Source organism: Erpetoichthys calabaricus, chromosome 14 (assembly GCF_900747795.2).
Source record: "Erpetoichthys calabaricus chromosome 14, fErpCal1.3, whole genome shotgun sequence".
In the NCBI taxonomy this organism is placed as follows: domain Eukaryota; kingdom Metazoa; phylum Chordata; class Cladistia; order Polypteriformes; family Polypteridae; genus Erpetoichthys; species Erpetoichthys calabaricus.
Window position 1 is genome coordinate 108,578,075 of NC_041407.2, and position 25,868 is coordinate 108,603,942.

Consider the following 25,868-nt stretch of genomic DNA (forward strand, 5'->3'; position numbering starts at 1 on the left):
AGTGTCTGAGCTGTTCCTGCTGGCTATTTCTACTGTGCCTTTGGTTTTTTTCACAACCTGCAAACATTACATCAAGTCACACTCTGAGACCTCAAACCCAATTCAAGGTGGCAGAAAGCAGTCAGCTGACCCTGGCAGAATGGGCCCATCCATCCATCCATTTTCCAACCCGCTATATCCTAACTACAGGGCCACGGGGGTCTGCTGGAGCCAATCCCAGCCAACATAGGGCGCAAGGCAGGAAACAAACCCCGGGCAGAGCGCCAGCCCACCGCAGGGCACACACACCCACACACCAAGGACAATTTAGGATCGCCAATGCACCTAACCTGCATGTCTTCGGACTGTGGGAGGAAACCCACGCAGAGACGCAGGATCCGGGAAGCGAACCCAGATCTCCTTACTGTGAGGCAGCAGCACTACCACTGTGCCACCATGCCGATTATGGGCCCTTATATAGAAAAGTTACATTCTAAATCTAAAAAGAATCCACCTGGAGAAACACGGAGAGCATGCGATTTCTACAAAGGGGAGTCAAACTAAAGTTAGAAAATGGGATGAACCTTCACAAAACAGATCAGGTCATTTCTCAGTGGAGTCCCCACCCTTCTCAATGCACTGACGCCACCTGCCTGGCAGTGCCCAGATTCCACCAGAAGAAAAGGTTTTGTCTCGTCCTCACCACCACTTGTGCGCCCGGGCAGGGCCATCTTAACTGCATTATAGGCCCCCCTGGGCAAAGCAGTGCACCTACCTACACAACCACTCAGCAAGTCACAACATACATAGATTAGCATGGGGCCCCCCAGGCAACTGCCCAGTGTGCCCATGCGTTAAGACGGCCCTGGCTGAGGGGTACTACAGTCGCTAGTGCAAGTTACTGTGACTTGCTGGAGACTAACGTGAAGCCTGCTATTCGGTCCAAGCGGCGGGCACCGCTGGTCTCAAGGACTGCGAGACCATAACACACACTGCTAATAACACTAAGGCTTGCCTGGAGAAACTGAAGTTTGAGGTATTGCCACGTCCTCCTTAGTTGCCAGATTTGGCACTGTGGGATTTCCACCTTTTTGGACCACTAAAGAAAAAAAAAATCTGGGTGGTCGTTGATTCAAGACCGAAGACGACATAAAAAGAAAGAGGTGCACGAGTGGTTGGCGAGGACAAGAAACAAAAGTCTTTCATTCTGCTGCCACGCCAGTGCATTGAGAAGGGTGGAGACTCCATTAAGAAATGACCTGATTGGTTTGTTCCATTTCCTGACAAATCCCATTTGCTAACTTTAGCTTGACATGGCCTTGGACTTTAAAAGCGAGACTCGGGAGATGTGAGGCAGCAGCACTGCTCCCTGTGTCACCAGCAGGCCACCCTCAGCCTACATGTCACACTTAATATGCACTCATATGTCTGAGATTGGACCATAGGCCCTCGCGTGACGGCACTAGGTTGGCGTGGGTGGGTACACAGAGTTTTTCGCATTACCCCGGTAGTTCACACATTTTTTCATTTTTGTCTGCTTTACAAAATTTTATTTTTCAATGTAACAATGGAGAAGTTAAGTAACACCTGATAAAGTCATCAGACTCATGCGAAGACCTCTGAAAGGCAATTATCAGGGTGACTCGGGTGGGCCGCCGCCGCCACCGCTGCTACTTTGGTCATCCTACACTGTGTGAAACTGCAGTCCCTCTTTAGCTTCGTCTTTATTTGATGGCTGACGTTTCATACAAAGACTCGACTTTTTTGGTAGTGTGATTTACACCATTTGACGAGGCCTGACCTACAGTCGCTCACCGAGTGTGCGTGCGTCTGCTGGATTTATTTTTGGGCCTGGTTATTTTAGCTTGTGTTGAACGCAGAGCGTGTTTCTCATACTAACAACCCCCACCCAAATGACATTTTTGTTTATTTCTGACACACTTTTCCAACGTGACTCGCACATCACAAGCCTCTTATACAGTTACACATGGGGGAGCGCTGGCAGTTGAAGGGACTGACTCAGGGTCACAGAGGGAGTAGGCTGGGATTGCACTTGCGCTTTACAGTTCATATCTCTGAAAATAGATTCTTAGTCAGAGGAGATCTGTGCCTATTCCTTTGTTATGCCCTCTGCCACCCTGGGCATTCCCAGATTTATTTAAAAATCAGAAAGTATCAACAAGAGGATGCGTCTCCTAATCTTCTCTTGGGAGCTACACTGCTATCACGTCTGAAGTGCTGTGCACAACACCTCAAAAATGAATACAACTTATTGACGTGAATTTTTTAATCTGGAGCGGCTAACACAGCAGTGGAAGACTCGCTTGGATGCCAATGGCTTAACATCAAGAAGGCCGAGTACATGGAGTGTGGCCCCCAGACTAACGGCACCATCAGCGTTGGTGGCGAAGGCCTGAAGAAGTTCAACTACTTCAAGTATCTCAGCTCCGTCATCAGCAGCGATGGCCACCTGCTGCCTGACGTCCGTGTAAGGATCAACGCTGCATGGCTGAAATAGCAACAGGTCACCGGAGTCCTCTGCTCTGCAACCGCCACATGCCAGACCGTCTTAAGTCCAAGATATATACAAACCGGTGGTGCGCCCAGTTGCCCTCTATGGCACAGAGTGCTGGACAGCTTCTGCCAAGCACGAACGGGCACTTAGTGTGATGGAAACACGAACGCTGCGGTGGTGCCTTGGTTTGATGAGATGGCACCATGTCTTGAACACAGTTGCACCAGTCATGGAAAAAGATGCGTGAGGTAAGGCCACGATGGTATGGGCATCTCGCCAGCGGTGATGAGGACTCAGTGACCAGAATGCCACCAGACGCCCGAAGGAACATTGAATGGACCAGATCAAGGAGGACATGAAAATCGCTGGTGTTTGCCGCTGCAAGAGTCCGTGGATCGCACCAAACGGAGGAGACGTTGCAGACAAGCGGACCCTGCAATGGCGTGAGATTAAAGCTAGGAAGAAGACTGGCATGAATCTTTTTAAGGTTTATTAATGTACCGGATATAGCGCCCAGCACATTTAATAATAGTAATAATAATTCCTTACATTTATATAGTGCTTTTTGTCACTACACACAGGGACGCAAAACCCATGATCTCCTTACTGCTGCTGTGGAAAATAGTCAATAATACGGCCCGCCGTGTCCTTTTTGGTTGTTTTTTTAATTTCATTTTATTAGATTATTAAATAAGTCAACGTCCATGAAGTGAAATCTCAGGGTACGTCTTTAAAAGTCTGTAACGGCTACTAGTTGGCATTGTCAGTGACATTTTTAAGAGAATCTGCGTCTGCTTCAAAAGCACGAGGGTCATCCCTGTTCTAAAGTAAATGCAAGTGAAGGAGTTCATCAAGAACACGGGGACACAGCTGGAAACTCGTGAACATAAACATAAGGAGGAGAACCACCGACACGTGGAAGAAGTGACCAAGTAGTGTGGTGGACAGCAGGACTTTAGGGACCTTCAGAACTTGCCTTGATGTTATTTTGGAAGAATGAAATGGACGGGACTGGCGAGCTTTGTTGGGCTGAATGGTCCGTCCTCATCCAGATTGTTCTAATATCAAACCTGTGGCTCCCACTCGTGTTGGGATGAAATGCTTGGAGAGACTGGTGCTGGAATGTGTTCACTGGACTATTCCAGTTCAGGCCACAGCATTTCTTTGGCATTTCATACCATCCTGGTCGTCCTGGATGATTAAAACTAGTATGCCAGTGTCCCATTTATGGACCACCTTTAACAAAGCTGACCACCAAACTCTTTGGACTTTTGGCCACCCTCTGGCATATCCCAGCATGTATGAATTGGCCGAATCCGGTCCTCCAAGCAGCACCAGCACCCATAGTGCAGTGTGCTGAATCCCCGGCTGTGCTCCTTGTTCACCTTTTGATATCGTAGCCAAACAGAGTTTGAAATCCATCATTACTTTCCCTGATGACCCCATTGTCATAAGCCTGATTACCAGCGATGATGAGACAGCACACAGAGAAGACGTTTCAAGCTAAAAGAAGTGGAAGTTCAGGGTGTGGGCTGTAGATGGGTGCAGAATTGGCTCAGACACAGGAAGCAAAGGGTGATTAGTGTGAGGAACCTCATCAGAACTGGCCGATGTTAAGAGTGGTGACCAGCAGGGGGCAGCGTGGGGGCTGCTGCTATTTTTAATATAAATAAATGATTTAGATGGGAATATAAGGAACAAGCTGGTGAAGTTTGCAGATGATACCAAGATAGGTGGATTAGCAGATAATTTGGAATCCGTTATATCATCACAGAAGGACTTGGACAGCAGACAGGCTTGGGCAGATTTGAAATTTAATGTCAGTAAATGTAAAGAATTACAAGTAGGAAGTAAAAATGTGAGGTTTGAATACACAATGGGGGTTGGAAAATCGAGAGTCCACCTTATGAGAAGGACTTAGGAGTCGTAGTGGACTCTAAGCTGCCAGACAGTGTTCAGAAGCCATTAAGAAGGCTAACAGAATGTCAGGTTATATAGCGCCTTGATGTATGGAGTACAAGTCACAGGAGGTTCTGCTCAAGCTTTATAACACACTGGTGAGGCCTCACCTGTAGTCCTGGGTGCAGTTTTGGGCCCATCAGACATAGCAGCACTAGAGAAGATCCAGAGAAGAGCAACAAGGCTGATTGAGGGCTACAGGGGATGAGTTAGGAGGGAAGATTAAAAGAGCTGAGCCTTTAAAGGAGATGAAGAGGAGACCTGACTGAAGTGTTTAAAATGATGAAGGGAATCAGTCAGGTGGGTCAAGACTGTGACTTGAAAATGAGTTCATCAAGAACACGAGGACACAGCTGGAAACTTGTGAAGGGGAAATTTCACACAAACATTAAGAAGTTTTTCTTTACACAAAGAACGATAGACACTTGAAATAAGCGACCAAGTAGTGTGATGGACAGTAAGACTTTATGGACTTTTAGAACTTTACTTGATGTTTTTTTTGGAAGATTTAACAGGAGAGGACTGGCGAGCTTTGCTGGGCTGAATGGCCTGCTCTCGTCTTGAGTGTTCAAATGTGCTAAAAAAGACACAGAGACTCCAGGGCAGCATTCCCTCTTTTATATGTTAACCAAAGCAAAGTGGTGGTCATAGACTTCAGGAAGCAAGACACAGGCCTCCACTCCCATCTACAGGAGGGTGCATTATGGGAAGGGGTGGGGGGTCATCCACTTTGAATCTCTTTGAACTTCCATTACTGACGGCCCAAAGCAGGCGCAAATCTCCTCAGTGCAAGAAGCCTCGCCAGTGACTTGACAGCCTCAGATGCCCAAGAAAAGCCCAGTTGTCACCATCTGTGCCCACCAGTTTCTGAAGATGTAGAGTGGAGGCGTTACTCACTGGTTCCATAACTGCACGCCATTCTGATAAGGACCCTACTCCACTCATTGTTGCACAAGTAAATGACAACAGCATATTAGTGACACGCGTCTGTCCAGGACGGGCAGCACGAGGCAGAAGGCGGCTGAACCGTTAAACTCTGTTTGGCCTCCTGCTGGTTATCTGCGCTTTTAGAAATTCTTGTCACTTAATGTTTTTTTTTTTTAAATTCTTCAGCGATAATCTTATATTAGACAGAGGACACAACCGTGAATAAATAACACCTCACCTGCACTTTTAACTTGTGTTTCTTTTATTGAATGAACAAAGTGATTTAAAACCAACCAACACGGTGTCAAAAAAAAAAATAAATAAATGATAATTAACAGCTGAACAACAACTCGCTGAAATCCCTGTAGCCAATCACTTCCTCCGACTCAACATCGGTCTTTAATTCAGAGACAGTGATAGGCCCTTATTTCTTGAAAACCTTTCTCAGGTCCTGCTGCGTTGTCTTTATTTGCTCTAAAGTTTCATTTCTGCTTCTTTTGTTTCATTCTGATCATGGTGGCCAAACATCTTAATTTGACTGGGACTGTCCCGAGTTCAGCAGACAAATCCTGAGTCTCGCATTGCCTCTGAAAATCCCGACTGAACAAAAATGGTTTGCAGAAAAACTTGAATGTCTAGTTAAAAAGGCTCGCTACATTTTTATAGACAGGCTGGCATAGCACCGTTTATGAGTGAAATCGGTAACTGCCAGCTGAATGCGGGTGTTTGCTGTGAATGGTCGTTCACAGTGTGCTGTTGAGATTATTCTGTGACTATTTTATTTATGTACTCTTCTATATATGTACTTATTTACATATACTTGCATATTTAGATTACACATGTATATATATCTCTACTAGGGGGCTTCGCTCACCAAACCACCCGCCTGCGGTACGTGGCAGCCACTTCACATCTCTGCTGCTCGCGTTTGTGGATTCCACATTCAGCAAACAACAAATCTTTTAATTCTCGCAGATACGCCTCTTCATTGGGTAGAAACACTACTTTTCCCTGATGGCAACACAAATTAGACGATCTACAAGTCTCCGACTTAAAGTTAAAATCTGAACAATATACTCTTTTCGCTGTTCCGTTATTTCACTGAGTAATAATTTCCGTTTGTTTGCGCTAATGTAGTAGTAGTAGAGCTTTATTGTCATCCTAACAATATACTTACAGTACACAGTGGGATGAAATATCGTCCTCCAGAGTCAAAAGGTGCAGTACACAAGATATATATATATATATATATAAAACTAAAAAACATATACAGTATTAAGTAGTATTATGTAATCCAGAGAGTGTGTGGAGTAAAGAGTCCAGTGTGGAGGAGGGCAGCATGGTGTTCAGGAGCCGGACTGCTTGGGGAAAGAAACTATTGCACAATCTCGCAGACCTGCTCCTGATGCTGCAGAGTCGTCTTCCAGATGGAAGAGGAGTAAACAGTTGGTGGGAGGGGTGGTGGGGGTCAGCCATGATACTAGTGGCTTTATGAAGGCAGCGTGAGGTGTAGATCTCCTGCAGGCTGGGTAGAGAGCTGCCAATGATGCACTCAGCAGTCCGCACAATCCTCCATCATTTTTTTGAGACTTTTGAATTTTCGTACTTCCATCATCTCTAACCTCCTCTCCATGGGTGTTGTGCCAACGTATTTTTGAATTCCTGTCATCTACTCTTTGACTTTTATTTCCGGCCCCGGGCCTGGTTAAATCTCATGGCACAAAGTCTCGTCTCGTGGGACTTGAAAGTATCTCTCTGAAAAAGTCACATCTCGTCCCAAGCTAAAAAGTCTTTTTAAGTTTTTTTTATTATAATAGAGAGATATATATCAAATTCATCATCTGTCCGTCCATCTGTCTTTTTGCTTTTCACGAGAGAACTACCTAACGGTTTTAGATCTGTTTTTTTTTTCTAGAATTTTCTTGAACATTCCAGTTGATTTTGTGACTTCTCTCATTGCGCTAAGAATCAGAGTTTGCTTGCAGGAGCGATTTACTCACGCTAATCTGAGACTGAGGCTGCAGGCCGAGGAGAGAGGGATGTGTGACATCAGGAGTGGGGAGCCGGGTTGGGCCGTCTTGACCAGGCGGAGTCGCGGGAGACAGCGAGTTTACAATATAATGAACAAAGAAACCTTTCTGAGGATGTCTCACTAGCTACAATGCCACTATGTCTCGTTCATTTTTGCTTTGCAACCCCCATCCTCTATGGATCAAAGCTTTAAATTCGTCAAAAATCTTGATCTCCGGTTTTCGGGGGATCTCAACGTTTTAGGGTCCCCTGATACCAAAAAACATTGATATCTCGATGACGGGTGTGTGTCTGTCTGTGTGTCACAGTTTTTTGAGGACGATCTACAGCTTAAACAGCTGGATGGGAAAATAGCAAACTCGAAACTTAAGCCTGTTATGAAATGACGATGTGAGCCAAATCATGCAAGAGAAAGAGGCGCTCAAGTGGAACCCTTAAATACCGTAACTCTGCAATGAATTAGAAATTCTTCTCATCACTTGCTATCATAATGACCTCTAAAGATTAGCATCAGAGTGGTAAACAACGACTGAGATGTTATAGGAGTGTTTGAGTAACTCGGCTCCTGGGGTGCAAAGCCCACTGACGCTCACGTCCAAATTTTTTCTGTTCTTCGTGTGGTTCAGTGTAGTGCCAGTGCCTCTACAATGACTAGATAACGGTCTTTGATGTGATTGTCTTTGATCATGCCATTATGTTTGTTATCTCTGAACACTTTTAGTCACGGGCTCATCCCACCACAGTGTGCTAAGAAATCATTGAATTGCCTCCTAGCAGTGGGCACAAAAGACCCCTAGAGGTGCATCTTAGCACCCTGTGGCGGAAGTGGAATGAGCCTGTGACTAAAAGTGCTCAAAGAGAGCGCCTCCTGCAGGAATTTTTCATGATGGTATCCAATTTTACACTCCTCCTCCTGAGTGTTTCCAGAGTTCTCCCTGTGATGGAGCGGACGTTTCCTGATAAGTACACAGGACTGGATCATTTTAAGGTCCCTGGCAGAACCAGTGACTCTGCATGCCAGTATCTGATGTTGAACTCCCCGTTTAGTGGATGCAGTGGCGCTCCGCTACGTTTTAGTCCGTTGACCTCCGACGCCTTATTAATGAAGTGAGCAGTAAGGGGATTGTGAGCGGCTAATCAGTGCCTATTGCTGTTTTAAGTATGAATGGTGACCTGGTGACCAACAGCAATGATTCACAAGCTAATGGTATGAAATTTCAGGTCAGGTTGGGGAGCCTGCACTGGTATAGCACGTTGCCGCACCCACCACATGACAAAACGGCCCAGGATCCCAGTTGGCAACCCCAAGAGGCAGACACGCAGTCCAATCCCACCCTCCGGAAATGACCCTGTATCTGCCGCAGCCAGGTGTTAGGTGGGCGTCCTCAGAAATTAGGATCTTGTGAGCCAGATCGCCCTCGGGTAATGGTGTCACATGGCCATAGTGGCGTAACTGGCGCTCCTTCCCAGTGCAGGTCATGTGACTCATTCGGGACTCCGTGAGCAACACAAAGTCAAACCAGTGACCCCCAAGGACCCTCCAATGAGACACAGAGGAAGGAGTCCAGTCTTCATCTCAGGTCATCGGACAGCGTCCACGTGTCTCACAAACACCTAAACAAATCATTTTCACGCATAGCAGTTTAATAAAGGTGTGATTTTTGTTTTTTTCTGTATCGTAATGAATGTACTAATCCCAAGTCAGTTTTAGTTTCCTTGTGTTTTTGCAGCATGTCCTCCGTTACTATTTGTGTGTCACTCTGTAAGCCACACGGCCGCCACTGCTCAGCGCTGCGTCCTCACAGATGTGTGTTTGGTTAGTTAGGTAGTCGCTGACTGGTCTCCAGTGTGAAGATGAGCATGGATTTGTACTGGTGCCCAATCTTAAGACTGTATCCCACTTTTGTCACAACTGGCTGTGCACCCCACATGTTGAACCGTATCACGTGAGTTTTAAAATGTTATTCTACTGTATTGAAGTGTAATTTACTAATTTCTTGGTCCACTTAAATAAAAAGACGATTACTTTTCCCTGATTATATATGTAAAGTGTTAAAAAAGAAAAGAAAAAAGTATAATTACTTTGTCAGTTTCAGTTTCTACTCCAACTCCGTTGTCTAAGGGCTGTTTCCAAACAAAGACTGTACTTCTGCATAAGTCACAGCCAAGAACGGTGATGGTGGGCTTGAACGGAAAAGCCTGGTGGCTCTGCCTGGGCGCGTATGAAAATGAGGCGCCTGCTTTATCTCTTCTGTTCAAGTGACTTCATCAGATTGTAGGCAAACGACGCGCCGCCACAGATCTGTGATGAACGGCTCTCATAAAACTTATCACAATCTCTTTTACTAACAGTACATATTTGTTTTTGCAAAGCAATTTCTTTTTGATACGATGTCTTTGTCTTTATATTCTCTTGGCACCCGCCTCATATTATTGTCAATGTAGTATAGGAATTCAGCAAGTCACCGATGACAAAACTTGAGAGGTTCATTGATTATTATGCCCACTCTGCAGCCAGATGAGCGGACTGGTGGCTCTGAGGCTACGGATAAAACTGATGAGCCACAGCATGAAGTTATGGGAAAGAGAAATGGCAGCTCTGTTAAGAAGGGAGGCGAAGATTAGTGAGCAGCAGGATGGTGTCATGCCAGGAGGGACCACCACAGATGTGATATCTGCTCTGAGGGTGTGGATGGTGAAGTAGAGAGAAGGGCAGAAGGAGCAGCACTGCGTCTTTGTGGACCCGGAGAAAGTAGATGACAGGGGGCCTGGTGCCAAGTGTAAAGTTCAGCCCCTTAGTTTCAGTGAAAGGAGCTCTTAACGCTTCAGCATATGAAGCCATTTTGAACTTTGTGGGAACAGTTTGGGGATGGCAACATGACTCCACACACACACCAGTGCACACAGCAAGGTCTATAAAAAAATGGAGGAGTGAGTTTGGTGTGGCTGCACAGAGCCCTGACCTCACCTTAGGGATGAATTCGAGCGGAAACTGCGAGCGAGCGAGCCAGGCGTTCATGTCCAACATCAGCACCTGACCTCACCAATGCTCTCATAAGCAGACCAGTAATGGCGCACTAACGATAACATGCAGTGAATACACTTGACTTGTACTGTTTCTGTACGTTTATCATTCGTCTGCTCAGAGGTTGATGCGCTTGCTGCTTCCTGAGCAGCTTTTGTTATCTCCACTCTAGTGGCCCGCTTCTTCTCTTCTTCCGTTAGCATCTGTTCGCAATAAAACTGATTAAGTCAATGTCAGTCAGTCAGTCATTATCCAACCCACTACATCCTAACACAGGGTCACGGGGGTCTGCTGGAGCCAATCCCAGCCAGCACAGGGCACAAGACAGGGTGCCAGCCCACTGCAGGGCACACACACCAAGCACACATTAAGGACAATTTAGGATCGCCAGTGCACCTAACCTGCATGTCTTTGGACTGTGGGAGGAAACCCACGCAGCGTTGGGGACTTTCAAAACCTGACTTGATGTTTTTTTTGGAAGAAATAAGTGGATAGGACTGGCGAGCTTTGTTGGGCTGAATGGCGTGTTCTCATCTCGAGTGTTCTAATGTTCAGACACGGGGAGAACATGCAAACTCCACGCAGGGAGGACCCGGGAAGCACACCCAGGTCTCCTTACTGCGAGGCAGCAGCGCTACCACTGCACCACCATGACACTCCTTAAGTCAGTCTCTTCAATCTGCCTCAAGAATAATTTAAGATATGAAGAGGTAGAGGATGTGACAGCGAAGGTGGTAGGGATGAGAACGGCGCCCGTACGCACGCCCCGCACAGCCACCCTGCTGCCCACTGCCGAGAGTTGATTTTACAATAAAATAAAAATAAAAAGAGGAATAACCTTGGAGGTCAATAATCACCCCGAAAGCGGACAGTAGACGTCATGTAGTATATGTGTACCAAATTTCAGGTCAATCGGTCAAACGGTTTGCGAGCGACAGGTGATTTAAAATCCTGGACAGACAAACAGACAGCCACGGCAGCGTATTATATATAAAGGATCTTCATTTTAAGATGTGAGCAATGTTCCCTCCAAGCTGAGCGTGTGAGCAATGGTCGCTCATACTTCCCGCACGATCGCTCATTCCTACAGCGTCGCTTGTACTTATCGCACGGTCGCTCACTCCGACCGTCGGAGTTGGTGCTCATAAATTTTTGGCTTAAACAAAATGTCGCTCATAAACAATGTTTTTTGCTCACTATATGCTACTCCTTAGAGGGAACATTGGATGTGAGGTTACGACTTGGAGTGTAATGGAACAGACATTCCAAAATATAGGACGGGGGGGCCCAGATTATTTAAGGCTTTGTAAACCATTAGTAGTATTTTAATGTCCATTCTAACTGACACTGGTAACCAATACAAAGATGCCAAGATTGGTGAAATGTGCTCGGATTTGCATTCTGCACTGATTTCATCCCATTGAGGTCTGTCTTAGGTGGTCCTGTAAGGAGTGCATTACAGTAATCTACTCGACTGAAAGAAAAATGTGAACTCATTTTTCAGGATCTTGTAAAGTTAGAAGAGGTCTAACTTTATTCCTTAGGTGAAAAAATGCAGTCCTAGTAATCGGATTAATATGCGATTTTAAAATTTAGGTCAACGTTTACCCCTAAATTCTTTATCTCCAACTTGACTTTTAAACCTAAGGGATCAAGTTTATTTCTAATACCCTCACTATATCCATTTTTGCTAATCACTGAGACTTCTGTTTTCAGCTTATTTAATTTGAGAAAGTTGCCGCGCGTCCTTTCGGAAATACAAGACAGACGCCAGATCTGAGAGTCAAGAGCGTCCGGCTCATCAGACGCCAGCACACCCCGATGGTAATCTGCCTGCCAGGCGTTGCCACTTCAGGGATTCCATCTCACCTGAAGAAGGGGCCTGAGTTGCTTGCATATTGTAATCTTATAAGTTAGCCAATAAAAGGGGTCATTTTGCTTGACTTGTGTAAAGGCAACTTACACAAAATAAAGAGTTCAAAGCACTTCGTGAAATCAAAGGGGCGCAGCGTCGTCGTGTTGTTTTGTTCGTTTTTCTAAAGGTGGGCCGACGCCTGCACTGCCATCCTGTGGGTTGCCAAAGCCGCTTCACCGTTTTCTGTTAATCAGACACGATCTCCTCTTCCAGAGTATACGTGTAAAGCCTCAAATTGATTGCTAAAAGCTTCATTTTTCAGAAGGCTTCTCACCTTTGCAGTCTCATCTGTTTTTTGTTGGATTTCTAGAAACGGTTTAATTGCCCTAAGGTAGCATTTGTTAGGAACTGTTTTATTTAGTTATTTATTTGATCGTAAAATGACACACACAGCCTGAATCTTGATATTTTTGATTAAAATGCTGTGTGGACGCTAGAGGCGCTGTTGCCCCGTTAAACCCACCAGACAGACGTCCAGGACACCCGTTTAAAAGCACCAAGAAGAATTCTTGAATTATTTTCTTCAATGCAGTGCACAAAGCACAGCACACTCCACAATTTTCCAATACCGTAATCAGTAATCACAATGCAATCCTCCACTCCCAGCAGCTTCGTCAGCCAACCTCCCAACTGTGGCTCTCCCTGCTGGGTTTCCCAAAATCCTTTAAACAGTCCATGACCCGGAAGTACTCCATCTCTTCTTCCGGGTTCAACGCCACATCATCCTTTCTTATGTAGCCTGGAAGTACTGTGGGCTTCCGTCCTCGTGACTCCAAAGTACTTCAGGTTGTCGTAATAGTAGGAGTCCCCATGTTCTTTGTGAGCTCCCCCTGGAGGCACACACGACGTCCCAGGATGCTTTGAGGGAATCCGGGGAACCATTGCCGTCCAGGGAAGCTGCCACCTAGCGTCCTGGGGGATGCAGTGCCCTGAAAAGCCTGCTCTTCCTCCTTCTTTCTGTTGAGGGACATCCCGGCCAGACTGAAGCGCCGGCCGTCCGTCACAGCTGTTAATATATTCTACTGTTGATTGACGTATAAATTCTTAGTCTCTGTTTCTCTGTTTTCTTTCCCTTTAGACAGCAAAAGAAAATCCAAGCACTTCTGTGTATGCAAATGTGGAAGATCTAAAACAGAAGGTTCCTCTTCCATCCAAGACCCCTTTGTCTCCTGTGACCCGCAGGCACTTCTCAGAAACCTCTGAATGGGAGGTGCACACTGACCGGCAGAGTGGTCAGGAATTTTACTACAACCCGGGGACTGGTGTGACCACTTGGGACAATCCTTTCAGTGATCAAGAAGACCCCCCAGAGGAGCCACGATCCCCTTCGCCTTCAGGCAGCTTGGTTTTTCCAACATGGGAAAAAGTCCTTGACGAGGCGAGTGGACAGTATTATTTTTACAATCCAGTGTCTGGCGAAACATCTTGGGATCCACCTGAGGAGGAAGGACCGGGACCTGTGCACGGAGGAATGGAGGAGGAGCAGCAGAAGCCCTTTCAGAGGGACCAGCCGGTTGGTTTTTTACCTTTGTTATTCTTTGTCTCTGTTTATGTGAAAGATCTTATTGTTTGTTAGCCGTCCCCCGCGGCTCCGCCCACATAGTAGTGAAACAGGACAGTGAGGAGGCCCCGCCCACTGCCTACTCCTGACCTCACGCTTCGCCCTCCTCTCGGCCCACATGTTTTTGTGTTAAGCCATACATAAAGTAAATAAGCATGGAAGGAAGGAAAGAAAAAGAAAGAAACTCAAACTGTATAGTGCATTTGTGTTAAGCCATACATAAAGTAAATAAGCATAGAAAGAAAGAAAGAAAAGAAAGATTTGTGTTGAGCCATACATAAAGGAAGGAAGGAAGGAAGGAAGGAAGGAAGGAAGGAAAGAGAACTCAAACAGCATAGTGTATTTGTGTTAAGCTGTACAGAAAGTAAATAAACATGGAAGGAAGGAAGGAAAAAGAAAGAAAGAAAGAAAAAAAGAAAGACTGAGTTTATTGAGGTTTGTGCACTGTGTGTGCTGTAAAGACATGGAAAAGAAGAATAAACGTGTGCTTGGACTTGTGAGTCTGTGGGTCTGTCTGGGTCAGGCTGGTTTTCTACAACTTTTATACAATTTTTGTGGACAATTTATGTGCCACCCTTGGTCCATGTGTTGAACGTCATGCTGAACAGGTTGAGACATTCCTGTAAATCATCTTGCACATATGAAGTTATGTTTTGTGAATCAATTGTTTCCGCCATTCAAATGTTAACATCATTTAGCACCCTGATGTACTGATCAGCCAGTTATAATAAACACTCATTGAGTCCCTGCATGAAAAATAAGTTGTAATAAAAAATATGGAATGTGTTTTTGTGTGTATATGGAGTACATAATTGTGTATACTGTATGTTGCGCTCTGTGTACTGCTTAAATTAGTTATTATTTATGAGCGGCCCTGTCCTGTTGTTTCTATTGCGTCGTCACTGGGAGACATACAGGTAAGAATGTCATAGTATGTGGTATAACTGACTATAAACGTGATGTTAAATTTGCAGGCTGTGGGTGAGAAGCAGTCTAAATCTGATGTCCCTTATTGTGCAAACACAGACCTGATATTTTTAGCGTTCTATCTGACACTTCACTTCACCACAATTCAATTACAGACAAATTGTATTGAAAAAAAAAACATTAATGTGACAAAGTGCCTCTCACAGAGTCGCCCATAATGGACAAACTGCACTTCTCAGTTCGTGTTTTAGGCACTTAAGCTTGAAAGTTCAGCTGATACTTCACTTCACACCCCCAAACAGGGTTAGCGATGCACATGCAGAAAGCCAACCAGAAGTTGCAGTTCCAACCTGAGTATTTGCTTCTACAAGACAGAAATAAAAGATAAAAAAAAAAACAGGTCACCAAAGTAACTGATGTGTTTTATTTTTAGTGGCGTTGAATATATTTGTAATATGTGAATTTCCCCCTGGGATGAATAAATCTATCTATCTATCTATCTATCTATCTATCTATCTATCTATCTATCTATCTATCTATCTATCTATCTATCTATCTATCTATCTATCTATCTATCTATCTATCTATCTATCTATCTATCTATCTATCTATCTATCTATCTATCTATCTATCTATCTATCTATCTATCTATCTATCTATCTATCTATCTATCTATCTATAAAAAATAACTAGAGATGATCAGGACTCGTCTACTCTATTTCTGGAATTTCCCAACTTGTGTCTTTTCCACAGCGGGACAGAAGCTGGTTTAAGTTAAACTGTTTTGAGTTCAACTTTATTTTTTTCTTCTTCATTGAGTCATTTTCTGACATCTCTTGTTGAATTCCAACTGATGGCGTAGGCTGCGTAGCTTTGGGACCCACCCTGGGCCTCACTCAGATAGCGACGCGTTACAGTTATTAATTTACTTCGATACACATTTCAGTTTAATCTTCATTAGTGGGTTGCAGACTCACTCTGTAGTCCTGTAATGAATAGAAGGGCATAGCAAAACATGCAATAAGTGTCCATAGCTACAAGTTACACTATTTATGAAATCTGTTGGAATTAAATCTTGCAGCCATCTTAGCAGGAGTTGGATGTCCTCTCAAAAAAAAAAAAATTCACCAACTTGCACTGCCAGTCGTGTTTTCAGCTGAGCATCAAGCGAGAGATCAGCTCGCCATGTTGTGTGTTCTGCGTACAGAGAGCTGAAGAATCAGTGAGACATTTAATAACAACTGTGAACAAAAATCATAAAGAACAAAGATTATGGACTTTGTTTTTAATCCTACAAAAGTGGAGAAAGTACATTATGTTTATTTTATATTTAATACTAGCCGTTTTGGAAGAAACCCCGTATTCTACTTTGCAGTTCAGAAGAGCAAAGTTCCATTGTTCGATTGGCTTTTTATAATTTCTTCATTCCCCCCCTCCTTCCCCTTACCTAATCAAAAACCATAATATTGTTCATCTTTTATTACGCTAATGGGCCATCTGTTCTTTTTTTTTTTTCCACTTGTCAGATAGACCCCTAAAGAAGAAAGGTCCCCTTTCCTGTGTCAAATAGACGAGGCGTTCCTAAAGAAACTGGAAATTGTCTTTGGTCCGCTTACTGCACTGTCTTATGACAGACGTCTGTATGAATAACCTGCCGTTAGAGCAAAACGGCTTTGTCAGATATTAACCCTTAGTGGCTTGCAAGCAGTTCATTTTTTTCTTTCACACCGTCCCCTGCGACTCCGCATGTGTAGTAATGAAACAGGACACACTTTAAAATGATGATTACAATGATGAATGAACAGTGATGGATGGATTAAAAGCCAGAAGTCTGTATGACCATCAGCATCAAGTGACTCCGTGAAAAGCCCGAACTACAAAGAGGACTATTTCATTTATGTTAGGTAGAATGCCCAGAGGGGACTGGGTGGTCTCGTGGCCTGGAACCCCTACAGATTTTATTTTTTTCTCCAGCTTTATGGAGTTGTTTTTTTTTTTTTCTGTCCACCCTGGCCATCGGACCTTACTCCTTTCTATGTTAATTAATGTTGTCTTATTTTAATTTCTTATTTTGTCTTTTATTTTTCTTTTCTTCATTATGTAAAGCACTTTGAGCTACTTTTTGCATGAAAATGTGCTATATAAATAAATGTTGTTGTTGTTGTTGTTAAAAGTCAATAAACAAACAGGTATCACTAACTAGGGGGAGGAGAGGTGCGCTCCAAAACGCAGAGGTTAGACCGACTCGAACGGAGGCTGGCAAGTGAGTGAGGAGGGTCCCGTCCGGCTCCCCACTCCTGACACCACGCTTCCCATTCCCCTCAACCCGCACCTTCTGTCTATCGGATTATCGCAAATAAATCGCTCCTGCAAGCAAACTGTGATTCTTAGCGCAATGAGAGAAGCTGCAAAATCAACCGGAATGTTCAAGCAAATTCTAGAAAAAAAAAACCCATCTAAATCCATTAAGTAGTTCTCTCATTCGCTAGCTAAGTAATAATAATAATAATACATTTTATTTATACAAGGTGCCTTTCAGGGAACTCAAGGACACCGAACAACAATAAATAAATAAATAAATAAATAATTAAATAAAAGACACAATTATAAAAAACTTAAAACATCAGAAAATCTAGAAATTAAAACCAAACAAAACCATTATAATCAGGAGGAAAAAGAAAAAGCCATTTTAAACAGATGTGTTTTAAGTTTACATTTGAAGGATGAATATGATTTGATATTTCGGAGATCCGCAGGTAATGAATTCCAGAGCTTGGGAGCAGAACGGCTGAAAGCTCTGCTCCCCATGGTGGTTAGACGGGCAGGAGGGACGGTCAGATGGGTGGAGGAAGAGGATCTAAGGTTACGGGATGGAATGGCAACATGAAGAAGGTCAGACAGATATGGAGGGGCGAGGTTATGGATGGCCTTAAATGTTAATAGTAGAATCTTAAAATGAATACGAAACTTAATCGGGAGCCAATGAAGCTGCTGCAAGACCGGAGTAATATGGTGAATAGATGGGATTTGAGTGATGATACGTGCTGCAGAATTCTGGACTAACTGAAGCTTATGAAGAGATTTATTCGGGAGACCAAAGAGGAGTGAATTGCAGTAGTCCAGCCGAGAAGTGACAAGACTATGAACAAGAATGGCAGTGGTGTGAGGAGTGAGGGAGGGGCGAATGCGATTAATATTACGTAGGTGGAAGTAAGCAGACCGGGTGATGTTATTAATGTGAGATTGGAAGGATAGAGTACTGTCGAGGATGACACCCAGACTCTTGACCTGAGATGATGGGGAAACAACAGAGTTATCAATAATAAGAGAAAGATTATTGGTTTTGTATAATGATGATTTTGAACCAATGAGGAGAACCTCAGTTTTGTCACTGTTTTAATTTAAGAAAATTCGAAGAAAAACAGGATTTAATTTCAGCAATGCAGTCAATAAGCGAGGGTGGTGGAAAAGAGGAGGTGGGATTACCAGCAAGGTAGAGCTGGGTGTCATCAGCATAACAGTGAAAATTAATGTTATATTTGCGAAAAATTTTGCCAAGTGGAAGAAGGTAAATAATAAAAAGAAGTGGAGGTACGATATGCCCCAAAGTTGGCACATGACTGAGGAGGGCCTCGCACCCCTCCCCTCGACTTGCTGCGTGTCTCTCGGATTCATGCAAATAAATCGGTACCACAACTGAACGATAATACTTGATGAGAGAGGTCGCAAAATCAAACGAAATGTTGAAGAAAATTCTAGAAAAAAAACGATCTAAATCCGTTAAGTAGTGCTCTCGTGAAAAGCGGACAGACATACACACAGGCAGACATTGGAACCTCGGGTCACGAACGACTTGGATCACGTACAAATTGGGTTAAGACCAAAAAGTTTGCCAAACTTTTTTGCATCTGTTCACGACCACACACTCAGGTGACGAACAAGCCAGTTTCCCTTCCGGTTTGTATGCGCCGATGATTTCCGCACGTGCTCAGTCTCTCCCTGTGCAGCGAGCGAGCAAGAGAGAGAGAGAGAGAGAGCGCGAGCGAGCGTATATATATATTTACATACAGCTCATACGGTCCGGAACGGATTAATTGTATTTACATACAATCCTATGGGGGAAATTACTTTGGGTCACGACCAAATCAGGTTATATATATTCACGGCATTCAAAGTCTGTGTCACAATCTGATTGTATGGGTGGTTACCTACCAGGTAACGCTTGTGGTTGGCCAGCAATCTGCTAACATTTGCCACGGTGCCCTCAGTTTGTGAGGAGCAGATCATAGAATGGTTGAAATAGTTTACTGTCAAATAAATGCAAAGAGTACACGACACGTGTTTCGCCCTCATTCTGGGCTCATCAGGTGTACACACTCCACTGCACTCCCTCTCGGGAATCGAACCTCGGACGTCAGCGCCAGAGGCGATGCCCCTAACGTTGCACCACGGCGTGTGGTTCGTTTAGTTGACAGCATGTAGATCGGGGTAATTACATTCATGGCATCCGTAGTCTGTGTCACAATCTGATTGTATGGGTGGTTACATATATATATATATATATATATATATATATATATATATATATATATATAGAGAGAGAGAGATTTTTTTAAATGTATTTTTTATTTTTAATGTGAATTAAATGTGACTAAACCTAAATGTCATCAATTCATTTCCTAGCCCAGTTATTAACTCCGGGGTACTTATGAAGCCCAGAGAGGTGTGAGGTACATCTGCTATATAATTAAACACTAAGGTCTGTGTGTCCAGTCCCTCAGAGGAATCTGATTGGTCAGTTTGGTTTTGGCGACACAAAGAAAAGAGAAAATACGAGTGTGAAACACACAAGGAGGAGTAAAGGCACACACTGAAGAGACGGAAAATATAAAAGTGGACAGGAGGTGAGGAAGGTGACTTCAGAATAATAACAGAGTCTGGGAAGCAGGGGAACATGGTGGAGAGACTAAGTATCAGAGTTCACTTGCGGTAATGATTTATTTGTGCAAATCTGAGAGATATGCAGCGGGCCGAGGGAAGGGAGGCGTGGCACTCCTCACTCATGTGCCAGCCTCGGGGCGCTCCTTATCTCCACTTGGCTAGCAAACGAGAGAACGACTTAACGGATTTAGATTGGGTTTTTTTTCTAGAATTTGCTTGAACATTCCGGTTGATTTTGTGACTTCTCTTATCGCGCTAAGAATTAGTGTTCGCTTGCAGGAGCAATATATTTTCGCACTAATCCAAGACAGAGGCTGCGGGCCAAGGGGAGGGGAAAGCATGACGTCAGGAGTAAGGAGCCGGGTGGGGACCTCCTCACTGTCCTGTTCCAACAGAGCGAAACTGCAGACCCCAGTACCTCTGACGTCACACACAGAATGCCCTTCATATCACGGAACGCCCATATGGAGCCACGGGGGACAACTAATTTGTTGTAAAATCCATAGGTGTCTCTTTAGATACGTACAGAAAGCAAACTTGCCATTCTCTTCTACAAATGCTGCCTCTGTACCTGCCCGCGAGTTTATATTTTTACAAGTTCTCTGACAACTAAACGTTCAGTTGTGCATTGCAAAAATGTAAAACAAAAAAAATATTTACTTTCTGCTACACATATTGATATATATATATATATAATTGTGACATTTTCTTTTTTTCCACTACATCACAGCCCCCACTTCCTGAGGAGGACTACCCCTTAAGTAATGAAGAACCACCTGAAGCCATTCCAGAGCAGGAGAAGCAGTCTCCATCTTCTTTACGTGAGGATCTGGGCTATTCGTCATTTATGAAAGATCGCATACCTCATGCGACATTCACCGTGGACGCTCCTGACGGCTGGTCCTGCAGCAAAGGCGAGGATGGAAATCTCCATTATACCAATGACTACACCCAGGAGCAGGTACAGACACCTCCATGTGCTTCTGTCGCACTTGAATGGCTGATTTCTCTTTCACTGTTAGAAATGCAGTCTTGGGCTGTGCTTTGACCTGTAAGCAGATATGAACTGGGAATCATCTGAAGAGCTTCTAGAAATCCGCACTTAGGGGCTTCTCTCCCTTAATCTTTTACACATTCGCCTCACCAATGAGCTGACTTGTCCCCTTTCTGTTCTTCACCACATTTCAAGAAATGTCAAAAATGTGTAGAAAAATACATGCCGTGAAGACGTTTATTGATAGAATTTCCCCATGGATTGCAGATCATCCATTGTTGTTAGTACTTTCTCAATGGCTTCCTATCATTGTCAAGTTGTTCACTGATTGGGCTCGCTTGTTTCAGTTGTATTTTCCGTTCAAGCGATCGTCAGCTGTGCTATGGGATACAATGGTGGAGCGGGTGGTGTGCTGCTTCCTCAGAGCACTTGGTCTTTGGTATGACCGCCAGTTGTGGCACAGCGTATGTTCAGTTTACAGTTGTGCTTGAAAGTTTGTGAACCCTTTTAGAATTTTCTATGACCTAAAACATCATCAGATTTTCACTCAAGTCCTAAAAGTAGATAAAGAGAACCCAGTTAAACAAATGAGACAAAGATATCATACTTGGTCATTTATTTATTAAGGAAAATGATTGAATATTCCATATTTGTGAGTGGCAAAAGTATGTGAAGCTCTAGGACTAGCAGTTAGTTTGAAGGTGAAATTCGAGTCAATGGGATGACAATCAGGTGTGAGTGGGCACCATGTGTTATTTAAAGAACAGGATCTATCAAAGTCTGCTTTTCACAACACATGTTTTGTGGAAGTGTATCATGGCACGAACAAAGGAAATTTCTGAGGACCTCACAAAAAGAGTTACAGGCTGGAAAAGGTTACAAAACCATCTCTGAAGAGTTTGAACTCCACCAATCCACAGTCAGACAGATTGTGTACAAATGGAGGAAATTCAAAACCACTGTTACCCTCCCCAGGAGTGGTCGACCAACAAAGATCACTCCAAGAGCAAGGCGTGTTAATAGTTGGCGAGGTCACAAAGGACCCCAAGGTAACTTCTAAGCAACTGAGCTAAGTTAATGTTCATGTTCAGGAGTCCACCATCAGGAGAACACTGAACAATGGTGTGCATGGCAGGGTTGCACGGAGAAAGCCACTGCTCTCCAAAAAAAAAAAACATTGCTGCTTGTCTGCAGTTTGCTAAAGATCACGTGGACAAACCAGAAGACTTATCAGAAGAATGTTTTGTGGACGGATGAGACCAAAATAGAACTTTTTGGTTTAAATGAAAAGCGTTATGTTTGGAGAAAGGAAAACACTGCATTCCAGCATAAGAACCTTATCATCCCATCTGTGAAACATGGTGGTGGTAGTATCATGGTTTGGGCCTGTTTTGCTGCATCTGGGCCAGGACGGCTTGCCTTCATCCATGGAACAATGAATTCTGAATTATATCACAGAATTCTAAAGGAAAATGTCAGGACATCTGTCCATGAACTGAGTCTCAAGAGAAGGTGGATCATGCACCAAGACAACGACCCTAAGCACACAAGTCGTTCTACCAAAGAATGGTTAAGGAAGAATAAAGTTCATGTTTTGGAATGGCCAAGTCAAAGTCCTGACCTTAATCCAATCGAAATGTTGTGGAAGGACCTGAAGAGAGCAGCTAATGTGAGGAAACCCACCAACATCCCAGAGTTGAAGCTGTTCTGTATGGAGGAATGGGCGAAAATTCAGGACTGATCAACAGTTACCGGAAACGTTTAGGGGGTCACACCAGATACTGAAAGCAAAGGTTCACATACTTTTGCCACTCACTAATATGGAATATTCGATCATTACCTTAATAAATAAATGACCAAGTATAATATTTTTGTCTCATTTGTTTAACTGGTTTCTCTTTATCTACTTTTAGGACTTGAGTGAAAATCTGATGAGGTTTTAGGTCACATTTATGCAGAAATATAGAAAATTGTAAAGGGTTCACAAACTTTCAAGCACAACTGTACTCCTTCTTCTTACTTTCATATGGGTTTCACTCTTGATGCTCCAAAGGACGTTGATTGGCATTTTTTAACACTAACCTTTGTGGAAAACCACCCTCAATAGTTTTACTTGAGCTGTTGGCCTTCCGCTCTTTCTCATGGCTGGGGGTTAATGTGAATTTAGTTTTGTTATGTCTGACTCAATTGTATGAAATGTTTTATCCATTCAATAATTCAAAAACGATCCCAAAAAAAAAAATAAATGAACCGTTATGATTGTATGAGGATTTGTCCACAACTCTCTCTACCCACGGCTGGTTCTTACCATCACCTTGGAACCTTGCTGCTTTAATAAACCTTGGAAAACTTGCTGCTTCAATTCATCAATAAGATTTGGACATAAAATGTCTTCTTTAATTGGGAACTTAAAGTGAGGAAAACGTTAAAATTTATAAGACCTAAGAGCGCAGGAACTGAGTCTGACAAAAGCATTCACACCAATGAGAGGTGAGAGGACCGCGGGTGTGGGCCGTGAACCGGAAATGGTGGAGAGGAGGGTGGGACTTGAAAACATCTCTTGGCGATAGTCTTGTCTTGTCTCAAGATTTTCTTTTATAATAGACATTTACAAATATTTCTATTTTTGTTATTGATTTAAGTACTTAACTCTCCTTTGATGACATCATTCTATTTTGCCCTTTCTCTGTGCTGTTTGCTCCCTTCATTGTATCTTAATGATAATTAAAAACGAGCAGAGCAGACACCCAGGCGATCAACACTGAATCATGAAAGGCTGCAAGTACGTTAGCATCAGAGCCACTAATTAGTAAACGGTGGATTTGTTAAACAATTAGAACACCTGGAAAAATAGAATGAATATCAAGATGAAAATATTATTAAAAAGATAAAAATACATTATTAGAACATTAGAACACTCTAGACGAGAACAGGCCATTCAGCCCATCAAAGCTCGCCAGTATTCCCATATAAAGGCTTAGTACATTTTAATACATTTTAATATTTTTGTTTTTATTACCAAACTTAATTTTCTAATTTCTATATTGTTCTCCAAAACACAGAACTTGGGAAATAACAGTTCACTTAATGAGCCCAGGAGTCCAATTAAAAACAGAAGCTGGTTGGAACAAAAACCCGCAGCCACAAGGGGGTCCCCCAGGACCGAGTTTGGGAACCCCTGAGTTAGAATGAAATCCTGCAGCCACTGCGGCCCACCAGGCCTGGAGTGTTTCTGTAATGGCGGGGTGGTGTGTGCCTCTTTCACACAGCACACCACACTAAATCCCAGGGTTTAGTGCGTACTTTGCTCTTATTCACAGTATCAGTACAGTCTGCTGGAAAGTTCTCTTTACTGTGGTACCCACGCATGAAAGTTGTTTCAAAACTAAAAGGTTATGGACGCTAAAAGGTCTGTGATCTGCTGACCCTAGGAAGTGTTCAGCTAATGAAGTTCCATCGGTAAACGGCAAAGTGCTGCACGCCTCTTATTTATTATTTTTCACCCTGTTGTCAAATCAGAAAGTCACATTTGAGATTTAAACAAATAGCCAACTATAAAGTGGCTGTGATCTGGACCTCTGCTGCTGCCATTTAATTTTCCTGAAGCTCCACCAAGTGAAATCTGTGCTTTCCCCAGCTTCGTCGCCACACAAGTGGGCTTCTTGATGCCTTTGTGTCTTCTTGAGGGGACGCCTTTGTGTCTGGCTGTGATTGGTCATCACGTGGCTCCACAACTGAGAGTGGCTCTCAAATCCCGACACTTTCCAAATAACTCACCTTAGAAAGTTTGAACTACACTACACTTTCATTTATCTTCGCCCAGCCTCTAAGATTGATTCATTCGCGTAAACGTCAGTCACCATCAGGTGACAATGCACTGTTTTGTATGTTTTACCAACCACCAGCCAGGAAGTTACAAAGGGTCTTGACAAAGAAAACTGCCATGCTGCCTGCCCACTCCAGTTGGGTATCAGATGCGACGGCTGCCCAGGACCATTACCCGGCCCAAATGGCAGCTGGGTGAAAGGACCGAGGGAGAGGACCTCTTTGGGACAGTATATCCTCCCCAAGATGCTAGAGGGCAGCCACCATGAGTTGCTACTGCACCAAAGGTTCCCCGTAGGGCATGCTGGGAGTTGTAGTTTGAGTGCCACCAGGGGGTGCTGCAGCTACAGCTGGGCCCTTTCGGAGGCCACCACTTCTGCCACACCTGGACGTGCAGTAGGAAGAAGGTCAAGAAACACCTGGAGCACTTCCACGCTTCACCATTAGTCTGTGAGTGGAGAGGTGGAGGACAAAGCTGTTGAGGAAGAGTGGAGGTGAAGAACAGAGAGAAAGAAGAAAGGACTGTGTGTCATTTGGTGCTTTGTACTGTGCTGTGTAGGGGAGAGCAAAAGAAAAATGCTTCCCCACTTAAATAAAGGTGTGCTATTGGGCTCTGTGTCTGGGTTTGGGGAGCTGTACGCCCCCTGGTGGTCCACACAGGGTACCATGAACAACACATACAGTAGGGTCATCCTGTTGCAGTGTTCCTATTGCACTGGAACACTCCGTGCATCCATTATACAGCTACTGACAAAGGCTAATATGGCCCCACAAGTGACCGAGACTCAGGCACTCGTCACCTTATTCAGAAAGCATTTGATGAGGTGCCACATGAGAGGGTGGGCATCAAACTAAAAGAAGTGGCAGTTCAGGATGTGGTGTGTAGGTGGGTGCAGAATTGGCTCAGACACAGGAAGGAGAGGGCGATGGTGTGAGGAACCTCATCAGAACTGGCCGATGTTAAGAGTGGTGACCAGCAGGGGGGCAGTGATGGGGCCGCTGCCTATTTTTAATGTTTAAATGATTTAGATAGGAATACAAGGAACAAGCTGGTGAAGTTTGCAGATGATACCAAGATAGGTGGATTAGCAGATAATTTGGAATCCGTTATATCATTACAGAAGGACTTGGACAGCAGACAGGCTTGGGCAGATTTGAAATTTAATGTCAGTAAATGTAAAGAATTACACATAGGAAGTCAAAATGTGAGGTTTGAATACACAAAGGGCAGTCAGAAAATCGAGAGTCCACCTTATGAGAAGGATTTAG

General features: G+C 43.9%; 2 protein-coding genes across 6 annotated transcripts in view; both read left to right on the top strand.

The window, feature by feature from the left end:
• The window catches only part of plekhm1 (pleckstrin homology domain containing, family M (with RUN domain) member 1), a 350,418-nt gene that overhangs the window by 256,966 nt on the left and 67,584 nt on the right, over positions 1–25,868 (top strand). The gene's annotated exons all lie outside the window — the stretch shown is intronic.
• Positions 1–25,868, top strand: part of LOC114665184 (rho GTPase-activating protein 27-like) — a 173,225-nt gene that overhangs the window by 86,006 nt on the left and 61,351 nt on the right. For all 5 annotated transcript variants that reach the window (XM_051918905.1, XM_051918906.1, XM_051918908.1 and 2 more), the window contains exons 2-3: positions 13,430–13,864; positions 20,511–20,741. In XM_051918905.1, the coding sequence (XP_051774865.1) occupies positions 13,430–13,864; positions 20,511–20,741 (666 nt within the window). The remainder of the gene's footprint in view (positions 1–13,429; positions 13,865–20,510; positions 20,742–25,868) is intronic.